Source organism: Pteropus alecto, unplaced genomic scaffold (genome assembly GCF_000325575.1).
Source record: "Pteropus alecto unplaced genomic scaffold, ASM32557v1 scaffold338, whole genome shotgun sequence".
NCBI lineage: Eukaryota > Metazoa > Chordata > Mammalia > Chiroptera > Pteropodidae > Pteropus > Pteropus alecto.
This window is the reverse complement of record NW_006441995.1, coordinates 1,205,676-1,217,725: the sequence shown is the minus strand read 5'-3', so window position 1 is coordinate 1,217,725 and position 12,050 is coordinate 1,205,676. Positions and strand designations below refer to the sequence as shown.

At 48.8% G+C, this 12,050-nt stretch overlaps 1 protein-coding gene across 2 annotated transcripts in view; it reads left to right on the top strand.

The window, feature by feature from the left end:
• Nucleotides 1-10: 10 nt before the first annotated feature.
• Nucleotides 11-12,050, top strand: part of GDNF (glial cell derived neurotrophic factor) — a 25,598-nt gene continuing 13,558 nt past the window's right edge. The window contains exons 1-2 of one of the 2 annotated variants that reach the window (XM_006919493.3): nt 11-251; nt 4,805-4,903. In XM_006919493.3, the coding sequence (XP_006919555.1) occupies nt 4,831-4,903 (73 nt within the window). In that variant the 5' untranslated portion in view covers nt 11-251; nt 4,805-4,830. Of the gene's footprint in view, nt 252-4,804; nt 4,982-12,050 lie in introns of both variants that reach the window. The other variant, XM_006919494.3, reaches the window with a different exon arrangement.

The window sequence follows — 12,050 nt, the reverse complement described above, 5'->3', positions numbered from 1 at the left end:
GTGCGGGGGGCCGGCGGGGGAGCTGCCGGCCTCCCTCGCCCTTCTCGCGGCGGCGGCGGCAGGAACTTTGGCCGCCGCCTCCCGCGCGCCCTCGCAGCCCCGAACAGCCCCAGGATTGAGAACTTGTAGTGCCCCTGACCTGTGGGGCGGGGCTCAGCGCTCCTGCCCTTGGCCCGGATGGGTGTACAGGCTGGGACTTGGGGCTCCTGGAGTTAATGTCCAACTGGGGGTCTGCGGAGACCGGATCCGAGGTAAGTGGAGAAGCGAGCCGGGGTGGAGGCGGGTAGCGCCTGAGTCGCCGGCGAGCACGGTGGGCTGCGGGGCGCAGGAGACAGAGGGGGCGCGGCTGGACCCCAGAACAGGCGGTGAGATTGGAAAGAGGAAAAACTAGAGGGAACCGAGGCTCTGGGAGGAAAGAGGAGAGAGAGAAAAGTTGAACGAGAAAGAGGTTGGCCTTGCGGAGGGGCAGGTTGACTTTCCACGTGGGCACAGATCTCCGGTGCCTGACGCCTCTAGATCCCTCCCGGACTCGGCGGGGCGCTCTTCTGTCAAGTTTCGGGACGGTGCAGGGCTGGGGTCATCTTTGAACCTACCGCGACCAGAGTATGTCCTCTCTGGACGAGCAGCTGCATAGATAGCATTGCTGAGAGTGGAACTTACTGTTAAGCTTGTTTTGGTCTGCTCCGAGGGAGAGCGCAGGCCCCGGAGGGGCTGCTGCAAAGGTGCTGAGAACCTAAAAATAGAGGGCTCACCTCCTCTGGGCGCAGTCTCGCAAAGCTACATTCCTCGCCCGTTTCAGAACTCGGTCGCTTGTACTTTTCTAACGCCCGCAACTCCAACTAGCCATCCCCGTCGAGGTTCAGAGAAGGGCTCCTTGGGCAGTCCAGGACTCGGGTCTCCGCCTCGAACAGACTCTGGAAACTCCCTAAGGTCTCTGCCAGGCCATCGAAGTGATTATTTTAATGACCTCTTTTCTCCTGTACTCTGTGCCACCTCAATAATAGCCCCTCCACTATCTTGCACCACCTTGGGGCTGATTTCTCCGCAGTTTGGTTTCCAGTCCCACCGGGTGAAAACGAACCCTCATCGGGGCGGGGAATAGCTTTTCGCGGGAACCCCCGGGCCTGCTGGCGCCTCCCTAGTTTCGGCTGTGGCAAACCCGCCCGCAGAGCAGACGTGCGCGCCCGGGGGGCCTGGGGCGGGGGGAAGAGGGAGGGGGCTGCCCAACCCGGTGCTGCCAACATTTTGCTCATTGGCGAGGACAAATACAATTCTTTCAGCCCCTGTCGCAGATATGTTAGAGCGCGCACGACTCTTACTCAGTATTTTGAATCTACACTTAAGTATTACAAGGAAAAGATGCTGCTTCCAGCCTCACGCACGAACCCTCCAAGTGAGAGCTGCTGGGCTTTCGCCCTGCGCCGGCCGGGTCTTGCACTCCCTGCTTCGCCACGCCTTTGCGTTGGCTGGGTAGGGGGACGGTGTCTCCTCTTCAACAAGTGACAAGTGTTAGTCCGTAACGTTCCCAGCCCACTCTCGCAAGGGGTTTGAATGTCCCTGAACCTGGAACCCGGCCTGGGGCCCTTTAACAGACAGACCCCTCCCCAGACTGTGTGCAGAAAGCGTCCTCATTCTTTTCCCTTCCCCCAGTCTTGAGCCCAAGGGAAGAATAAGTCCTCTGATAATTTAGGACACAAGTCATAGTTAAGAAAGACAATACATCTTTTAGCAACTTCTATCCCTACCCCAAAGGAAAACCCTGAGTTACAGCACCCATTTTTTTTCTCCCTGAGATCTGGATCTTGAAGGCAAAGCCCAAACAAAACTCCCAGCCTGCCTGACACAGGAAGGTGGGGGGTACACTGGCGGCGGGAGCGCTCACCCGCGGTGAAGCTGTCCCCGTGACTCGGGGAATCGGCGTATGGGAGGGGGAGTTCTAAATGCAGGTTTCGGGGAAAACAGTTCAGGTGAGGTGCTAGGAGAAAATCTAGGGAGGATGGAGGAGTAGGACCCTGAAAAGAGGGGTTGCTGGTGAGGACATCCAGAAGTTTCGGGGGTATTTTGATTTGGGGAAGATCGTAGGGGGAATCCTTGTTCACCCATTTTATACTTTAAATGACGACGCAGCGTGGGCGCCGCGGAACTCGGGCGGTTTCTGGTGCCCCCTGGTGCTGGGAACTCAGCAGCGGTGAGCCGAGGCTTCGAAGGGCACTCCTGTCCTGGGCGTCCTTTCCGCCCAGGGCCTGGGGACCACCATGCGCCAGCGCCCGCGAGGCGCCCCTTTTGCCCTGCCAGGCGCAGAGGAGGAGGAAGGACAGCCTGTGTGGGGCACAGGAAGGGTTGCGCAGGCACCTGGCCGCACTGACTTCAGGGCGAGAGCTTGGTTACCGCACGTGGCAGCTGGTTAAGAAATTAAAGGCGGCAGAAACACGTAGGGCAGATGTGTTATGAGAAGGCGATAAAGAGACAAACACGAAAGCCGCGTGGAGCGGGGTGGTGGGGGGTGCCCAGATAGGCTCAGAAAAACGTCCTAGTAGACCTCTGTGTGTGCCCAACCTCCAGATTCCCTCTTTGTCCTCCGCCCAACAAATACGGAGAACTAAAGAGCCGCTCTAACTGGAGCTGGCCCCCGCGATGCTCGCAGGAAAGAATCCTCCCTCCCCGTCCCGGGGGATGTAGGAGAGCTCTTTCGGGGCCTGCGCCGCACCCGGCTGAGGGCGGGAACGGGAACCTGGAGCCTCCTCTGGCGAGGCGGGGAGTTTTCCACCGTCTCCTCTTTTGCCGGCTTTGCCACACTTCTAATTGAGGATCTCCACGTCTAATTTAAAAAGCCCTCAGTCGGCCAAGCAGGGAAAAAAGAGAAAACTCTCTTAATGCGGAAGGGAAATCTGGTGTCTCTGTCGCTTCCTGCTGGCGGGCACTGCGATTTGGAATGGCACATTAACCCCGCGCCTCTTCGCTCCTCAGGGCTGCCAGCCATTTCGCACGCACCCAGGAGCTGGCACCCGGGCGAGGGGGCGGGAGGCTCCGAGTCCCCCCAGTCCTCTCTGCTAACGCTCCTCGCTGCGCTCATCTTGCACGGTCTAGGCGCAGTGTTGCCTGGGCCGCTGCGCCCCAACTCAAAGCCTTTGCTTTTTTCCGGGGTGGTAAACCAGCCAGCGCGACAGGAGGCGCGCGAAGTTGCAGGTTGCCTGGAGTTTCTACCAACTAGGAACTCCAACAGCTGCGTAGCGAACAGACGCCCTAGGGATGGAAAAATGCATTCATCTCCGCAGCTGTGGGAGGTGGCGGCCGAATTAAACGCTTCACCGGGTGGCCTGCACGAGAACCCAGGCGGTTATTCTGGGTGGAGATGGGGGGGAGAAGGGGCGGCTGCTGGAAGGGAGGAGGGATAAGGAATAGCCTGGGAATTAATAGAGAGGAAATGCGTCCAGGTTTTTGCATTACCTGGAAACTGCCTTCCTCTCTACCATGGAAGAAGTTCAAGATTTTCCTAAGAATCCGTTTTATTTGGAGGAGAGGGAATAAATCTGCATAAATCTCGAAGTTTCCACGTGAGAATTTCTTTGGAAACTGGAACACTGGTATTGGGAAGGTACTGGGTAACAACGCACCCCGAGGTCCCTGGGTCCCCTCCCTACCTCCTAATTGGGTGGAGTTTGGCCCAGAGTTGTTGGTGCCTTTTTCTCGCCCGCCTCCGGCCGCGTGGCCCTCCCTTATAGTGGTGTGAGGACTGAGAAGCCAAACGGAATCCCCTCGCTGAGAGGAGCTGAGCCCTCAACCCGCACGCGTTCGCGGCCTAGGCATTCGAGCGCCCGTCCGCCACCGCAGCGCCTGGGACGTGGGTACAATCTGTCAAGCAGTGACTGTGACGAGGGCGCGGGGAGCTCTGGACTCCTCTGACAGGGGAAGAGTAATTCAGGGCCCGAGTCTCACAAAACTGCAAATATCAAAAGATGTTCAGGTATACCACGAAGGATTAAAATTTTCAAGACAAATGCAGTCCCTACCTAAGAGCCAAGCTAAAGCATTGATTGAGCGCTTCCTTGCTTTATGCTCCTCCAGGCCTTTTCCCTACGTTATTTAACGTTCATAACTTTAACAGGTGGAACTAGTATTTTTAAACCGCGTTGATGCTTCGGAGAGTAACTTAACGCAAATATTCCCATGCTGGCCAAAAGCCTCCAAGTCTACTAACTTCTTGTTCCGACGACAAAATAGGTGGGAAGAATGACGCACCGGTGGCGAGTTGAGTGAGGGGTGTCACCGAGCCTGCTCCTGCCTGGCTGAGAGTAGGATCGAGAACCCAGGCAAAGGGGCGCTTGATTTTATTCTAAAATAAAAAGTGGGTCGCTTAAGAGCCTTTAGGAGCTGCCAGGCGAGGAGGGGAGGTCTCTGGCTGAGGCGGAGGACACAGCGTGGGGGCTTCCCGGTCGCCCCAGGGACTGGGGGTGGGCTTTGCGAGCCAGTATTAGGGACTGGTCAGGAGTCCTGGTGCCCTAGTGGGACCAACGAGGACAACAGCTCTCATCAAAATATCCGACCCCTGAGATCGGGTGGCGAACGAGAAAGGCAATTGTAGCTGGACACTGAGAGAGAGAGCCTCCCTCTGGGGCGCACTGGGGAGGGGAGTGCGTAGGGGACTTGGAAGAGAGGACGGGGATGCCCAGGGAACCGCTGGGCTGCGGGGGCCTTGGAGGAGGGCGGTGACGAGTTCAGAGGGGGCGCCAGGACCCGCGGGGATGCCGCGCCCAGGGCTTGTGTTCTAACGTGTGTTCTCTGGTTCTCTCGCTCGCGGGCGCAGGTGCCGCCGCGGGACGGGACTCTAAGATGAAGTTATGGGATGTCGTGGCTGTCTGCCTGGTGCTGTTCCATACCGCGTCCGCCTTCCCGCTGCCCGCCGGTAAGAGGCCTCCCGAGGCGCCCGCTGAAGACCGCTCCCTCGGCCGCCGCCGCGCGCCCTTCGCGCTGAGCAGTGACTGTAAGAACCGTTCCCTCCCCTTGGGGGGGCCGCCGGCGGACTCCCACACACCCTCACACGCCGCACGCATGCACCCCAAGCTAGCCGGGACAGCCTCACGGCCTCCCCGACCCGCGGGCAGAGCCGCGCTGGCTTTGCAGCCACCCCCTGGTGCGCGGCTGCCGGCTGCTACCCAAAGGCTCGGGACTTCTAGTCTGTATATGACACGTGCTGATTTGCCCAGCACAAAGGGTATCAAATTTTTATGCTGTCCGTTTAGCATTCCGATGAACAGATATTTTTCCCACCATCACCACCACCGCAGGAAAACAGTGTGTCCCCTTCTCTCCGCTTCCCCATCCTGCACACACACGCGTGCACACACATACACACATAACGTTTTTTTTTTCTCCCAAAACCCTTTATCTGCTTGGATGTGCCCCGCTGTGCTGACCTCTAAAAAAATTGCATTTACATCCTCACCTGCCCTTGCAAAAGGCAAGACGCTGAGTCAAAGAAAACAGAAGGGCCTCGATTTCCAGAACTTGTACCTGGGCAATGTCGAATCTGTTCGGAAAAGTTCCGGTTCTAAAAAGACTTAGGGGAACTCGTGCTTGCTGGAACTAGGAGGAGAAAGCTGTAGTTCACTCCACATATGACAATGTTAACTCTTAAGGAAAGAACAGGTTATTCATATTAGAAAATAAATCTGTGATTTTGCCTCTCAGAAATGTTTTAGACAGCACTTTATCAGGGCATGTCAGCTATGATTTGATATAATTTACCCTCTACTAGTCAGAAGTTTATCTGTTGCATAAAGCAAGATATGCTACATTACAAGTTTTAATGGTCATTGGGGAGGTATGTAGGTAACAAAAGTAGAAAATTTGACAATCCCATAATAAGGCAATAGTGAGCTGTGGCCAGGATGTCACCCTGGCGACTCCACCCTCCCATTCCCACCTCCCCTCCCCACTATTTTGCACTTGAACTATATATGCACAGTAGAAGTGGCCCCACAAGTCAGCTGTATACTAGGAGTTCCCCAAACCCTGTGGCCTTAGGCTACAACCCAGGAAATGTGATGTGTTTCTTTTATGCTTAATTACAATAAAAGCATACTCTGGCAGAAGTTTCAAAAAAGAAAAAGTGCATTTTTTTTTTCCTAAGGCAAATTAAGACTTCGAGAGGGGCTTAGGGTTAGAAAGAGAACATGGTTGATTCTTTGAAATTGAAGTGACTGTTCTAAGCGTTTCTGTCAGTATAAACTTACTTTTAAAGGCTTCAGTTTCAACTACGAACTTCCATCTCAGTCTATATAAATGTTCTCCAATAGAAACTTAAATTTAAAATGCCCCTTATACCAGTCCCCCTGAGAGCTAAGTGGCTTTTCACTTATTCATACAGCCTAGACCAAAGGACCAGGAAACACAGCGGTAGATAATAGTTCTCTAACCAGGACATCCAGGGAAGAAAAATGACTCCTGATTATGGATCTGATTAATTCATGGAGATTTATTTAGCATATTAGCATCCCATCTACCTAGGCTTATTATTTCATGCTGGCTCCTGCTTCTGGCTTTGCTTTCAACTGTGACTTTGGACAAGTTACATACTTACTTGAGAACTCAATGAGAACAATTTAAAATTGAAATCTCATGCTAATGACTATAAGATTTGCCCCCTAGCCTTCACTCCCCTGCCCTAACCATCCTTTCAGAAGAGACTCATAAGAGACCCCTGCTCGTTGAAATCGCCTGGAGAACTTCAGCGACTACTCACCCCGATTCTGATTTAATTGGTTTAGGGTATGGCATTTGGATATTTAGAGGTTCCCCAAATGAGTCTAATGTGCAGTCAAGGTTGAATCACTATGACCTGATAATACACTAAGAAAATCTGTACTTCATATTCATATAAGGTACCACCAGTAACAAAACAAGCAAGGTAGCATTTATCCTACTGATTGTCGGGAGAAGGGCTTGTTATGGGGAAAGGGATATTACTTCCCTTTTCCAAAACTAATGCTAAGTCATCAAAGGACAAGATTCTAACTACTCTATTTACATTTGGACCAGTAGAACATATTCAATTCTATTTTACCTACGGGAAGACCCAATAGATCCTAGAGGAAACTTAAGAAAGAAATATTCCCAAAGAGAAACTGAGCTGCATTCTAAGCCAAGTCGATGTCTTTCCAGGTATGCTCAATTCGGTAGCAAGCTGTCAGTGCAGGGAAGGTAGAATAATGACAGTGTGCAGACTTTGAACACAACCATGTCAACACGCCCCTGTCTCAGTGCTGACATTTACATCATGCACTGTACACCATGCAACTGGTTAAGGCTTATGTAGAAAAACATTAAGCCACTTGTTCCCTTTGAAAATATAAAGTACAGTAAATACTGGTCCTTCTTATAACTTAGTGATTGAGCAAAGACTTTTTCAAGCCACCCTAACATCATTCTGTTCTGTTCAAAGGGGACACATTCACCCATGACGTTGGATGTGTTCTGCTGGTTCCAATGTGAATGGAACAGCCAGAATTATATTCCTAGGATGAACTAACCAAATAGAAGTCATAACCGTCTCACTTGCTTCCCTAGAGGTTGGCTGTAAAGTAAGTTGGCCGTGCCTGCCTCCCATCACAACTTCGAGCTTGTCTGAACTCATGGACTTGTGATTTTCTTTTGGGGGCATCCAAGACTTTTCCCTTCAGCTGTCTTTGTTCTTTTATTTTGCTTTTTGCCAGTATCTTCTCCAAGGGGCGTTAGAGCAGACATGAGGAATCTAGAAGGTGAAACTCACAGATGTCATAGTATTTTAGAGCTGAAACTCCTTATGATCCTCAGGCCTGAAAGGTAAAAGCAGTTTGTCCAAGTGCTAGAGTTCCACAATGGCCAGAGGCAGGTCCGCTGAAGCCGGGACTAGAGTCTCCCGAAACCACTGCACAGAGCATTCAGTTTTGCTACCTAGGGGAAAACACTTTACGCGGGAGGATGGTCTTCAACTAATGACTAAAAAACAAGGTTGTCTGAATTTATTACTTAATCGTAGCCACATGCCAGATCTCAGCTCTGTGTGACAGCTCTAAATGTATTTCACAAGGAGAAGCATAAAGGGCATGTGGTTTTAAACATCTGCCATCTAAAAGCATGTATTCCGTTCAACAAATAGTAAATGTATGCGTCAGGCACTGTCCTAGGTGCTAGAGAATCCTTGGTACACGTAACAGTCGAAAGCCCCTTCCTTCATGGAACATATTATCTAGTAAATGTATGATGTGTGGTACAATTGAGTAAACTAAAACTAAACATAAAGAACCTTGGGCTGGTGAAGTGGGCTTTTGTGTGACTGGAAGCCAACTAGAAGAAACATTGAGCATTGTTAAACTGTAACTACAGGTAATCTACAGTTTGTTGTAATATTGTAATATAATGGGATTATATTCCACCGGTTTGGTAGCAAGTCGTAAAATTGCCTATAGAAACAATCTTTAAATCAAGCTAATCAAGTTCCTAGGCTAGCCCCCAAAAATCTATGTAAATCATGACACAACTGAAATATATAATTCACAATATTATTAGGCTAGAGTCTCTTCCCAGGGTGTCAAGTCCCTTAATCTGCAGAGGAGGACAGAGAGCAAGAAATCAGGGAATTTCAATAAGCGAAAACCCAAGTTCACACATTCAGATCAGACTATGTTGGATCCCAGTCTTGCCACTTAACCAACTGTTGTTACTGAACATCTCTTAAACCTCAGTTTCCTCATCTGTAAAATAGAGATAATATTAAGCCTGCCTCATGGGGTTGCTGTGAGGGTTAATTGGGAGAATGCTTTGTAAAGCCCTCACCTGAGAGATAATAAGTATTGTAGTCTTTGTGTGTCACCCTCCTACTCCCCATGTCCCCTCCCCATGCACCCAGTGATGGCCTTTTCTCCCCTCACAGCTTTTCACTTCAGCCTCTGCCAAGACACTGCTCTAAATGGTGGAATTTCAGGCAGCACAACATAATACGGAGAGTGAAAGAAATGCCGGCCTGCTGGGGAGGCTATTTTGGGCCCCAAGTCATTTGGTTGGTCAGCACGTAGGCAGGTCAGCTTTGCCTGGGATTCTGCCCCCGGGTCAGCTCGCCCTGTCTCTTCCCAAGTTTCCCTTCCCCATTTTCTGTCCCCACATAGTTCCTATGAAATTTTTCCCACCAGATTCCCATGGTCATGTTAGGGGGACCCTCTTCCCCTTGGGGAGAAGGGAGCCAGGGCAGACTAAGATCTTTATATGTAAGTGATGAGGGGGCTATGAAGTGGAAGATACCTGTATTGAGATCAGAGAGTTTCTGTTTTAAATGATCCCAGCTGGATCATTTAAATTAAATTAGTTTAAATGTTTCATAAACCCAGCAAAAAACTTTTAGTGAACTTTAGTAAACTTTCAGCCCATTGTTATCCAGCTAAGGAAGCTTTTAGTGCCGCTAGCTGGTTAAATGTTAAGCTTTCAAATTTAACGTTATAGGATATAGAGTTCAGAATAAATAAGCACATTTATCTATTGCTTTTTATTGCTTTAGGGACTGTATGAATGGGCACTACTGTGATAAAGTGCCTAATCTGGAAAGGGTCTCAGCTATTTGGGACAGAGTTCTATTGCTTGTCAGGCTTTTAGGAGGTAATGATTCCCTACTTGAGAGCTGAAACCAGCATCTCACTCTGGCCCTAGTCTGGAGACCTATTTCAAACTGTTGCTGTTTGCAGAAATCTATTTCAGGCTTACTTTGAGTTTGCCAGTCTTAGAACCTTACGTTGATCCAACAGACGAAGAATTACACTCAAAAGATGCTACTTTTGCTGATGTAAAAATGAAAGCTATCTGGCATTTCCCCTGCCTAATACCCCTTTCATCTTTGTTTATTTAACACTTAATGATCTATAGCACCTTTATTCAATTAAAACACTTATTCTTTAATTAATCACTTGAGCTCAATCAAGAAGCAAGTATTAAATGTCTTTCATGCCTTAGGTGCTTCATGGCATCTAAAAGGCAAAATTGTGAACTTAAATAGCTTATGACCTAGTTGTAAACTATGGATGGGCAGATGGGTGGGTGGGTGGGCGGACTGTCAGTCAGACAGATAGCTATATCTGCCAAGAGGTACGTTCGCTGTGGTCATGGTAAGAATTCCTAGCAATGAGGTCACTGGGGTTTGGAGATCATAGCAGGAAAGGATTCAGGGGAGAGGGAGGATTTGAGCTGGTACTTGAAAGATGGGTATTAGGAAGGGGAGGGAGAGGGAAAAGAGCACATTCCAGACCAAGGAGAAGCATGGGCAAATTTGTGGCCACCATATGGGGAAGGGGCAGGTGGTGGATACTGGAGGAGGGCAGACCCGTCGCCAAGTACTGGGAACAGGTGGCGGGAAGTGGTGTGAAATTTAGGATATCTCTGTAGGTGATACCCAGTTTATGAGATGCTGTAAAATCCAGGAAAAGAAGGTGCTTGCTCCATATTTGATGGCAACGGGCACCACTGGAGCACCTCGAGCAAGGAGGTGGCAGCAAGTGGGATCTGGCTGCAAAGCCATCATCTGCCAAAGTGATTCATGAGGGGGATCTATAGCACTAGCACATTTTTCATTTTGAAGTATCGTGCCCTTATTTTTAAAAAGCTTCTAGGCATAGGCATGATTGAATCAACCTGTTACTCCTCAAGTAAGTGAATAGCTACAGATAAAAACTTAATATTAAAGTTAGTGTCCTAGCACCTCTTAGTTATCCATGTGTTAACCCAGCTTTCAATAAATAAGTTTTATATCTTGTCGAGTATGTTTGTGCTCTATCAGACAAGAGGAGACACTATGACCCCCATTTTACAGATGAAAAAATGAGGCCTAGAGAGCCATTCAAGGTCATAAACCCAGTAAGTAGTGAAGCCAAATTCAAACTTCTAGTCCCAAACTTGACCATTTTGTCTTAACACAGACTCTGCTCCCATATCAGTAGATTAAGAAAACATAAACATTGGCTAATACTGAAACACAGATTTCCAGGAAAATCAAAGGAGCGAGCTAATATAAAGAAGCAGGGAACATTAGATTTCTTTTAGGCTTTTTCTTTGATTTCCATATTATTAATGGCCACTTCACAGTCTAGATCGGGGCATTTTAAGGAGAGAAACATGAATGTCTCTATGGACTCCTATAATACTGATACTTTTTGCAATGGGGGAAGGCTCCCTAACTGGTCAGGACATAGTGAGGTCTCCTCAAATGCTTGATAGGCTGGCAGCATTTGGGAAGCCTTCTGGAAGGTACTTATTCTCAGATCGCTCCTGTTCTGCCCAGGGAAAAAGAGAGTTCACATGGGAAACCAAGAGTGATCGCACAAGTAAGTGCCAGACCACTGTCACAGTGGGGACAGGAGCGAGTTTACATAGACGGAGTTTGGGTCGCCATTGGGAAACTACTAGTTAGCTCAGTAGAAACAAAACCCACTTTTGTACGACTTTAATAACTGAGGTAGCAAGGCGTGGTTTTAAGTTTTCAAATTTTTTTTGCTTTGTGAACCTGCAACAAAAATGTCGAAAACTATGGCACACTTCTAAAGTGACTTCTAAAATTTTTTATCTTAAGTTTAATTAGTTGTATCAGATATAATTTCCATCCCATTTGGGAACTGCATATGTGCTTCAAATATATTTTTGGCACAACGTTGGAGCTGCAAATTTAGCTTATTCAATTCACAGAAAACTATCAAACTAATCAGCTCAAATAAATTGACTTTTTGATCAGAAAAGATCTGACTTCATTTTCAATTGAAATGCACGTGTTAATATATACCTATGAAAACCATCCCACTTCTAGATCCTAATTAAAAGATGAATAGATCGATGGGTAAATGGACAGACAGGCTGACAGAGCACCAAGCCTTGCCAGGAGGGCTTGACCAGAATGAAATATGGAACTACCTGCTTCAGTATTTCTTGGTTTATTCATATAGGACTTTCCCTCAGTGTGTGTTCATAATACAACGAACACTCACATACCCTTCACCAAGACTGACCTCTTGTTAAGATTTTGCTTCATTTTTTTTTTC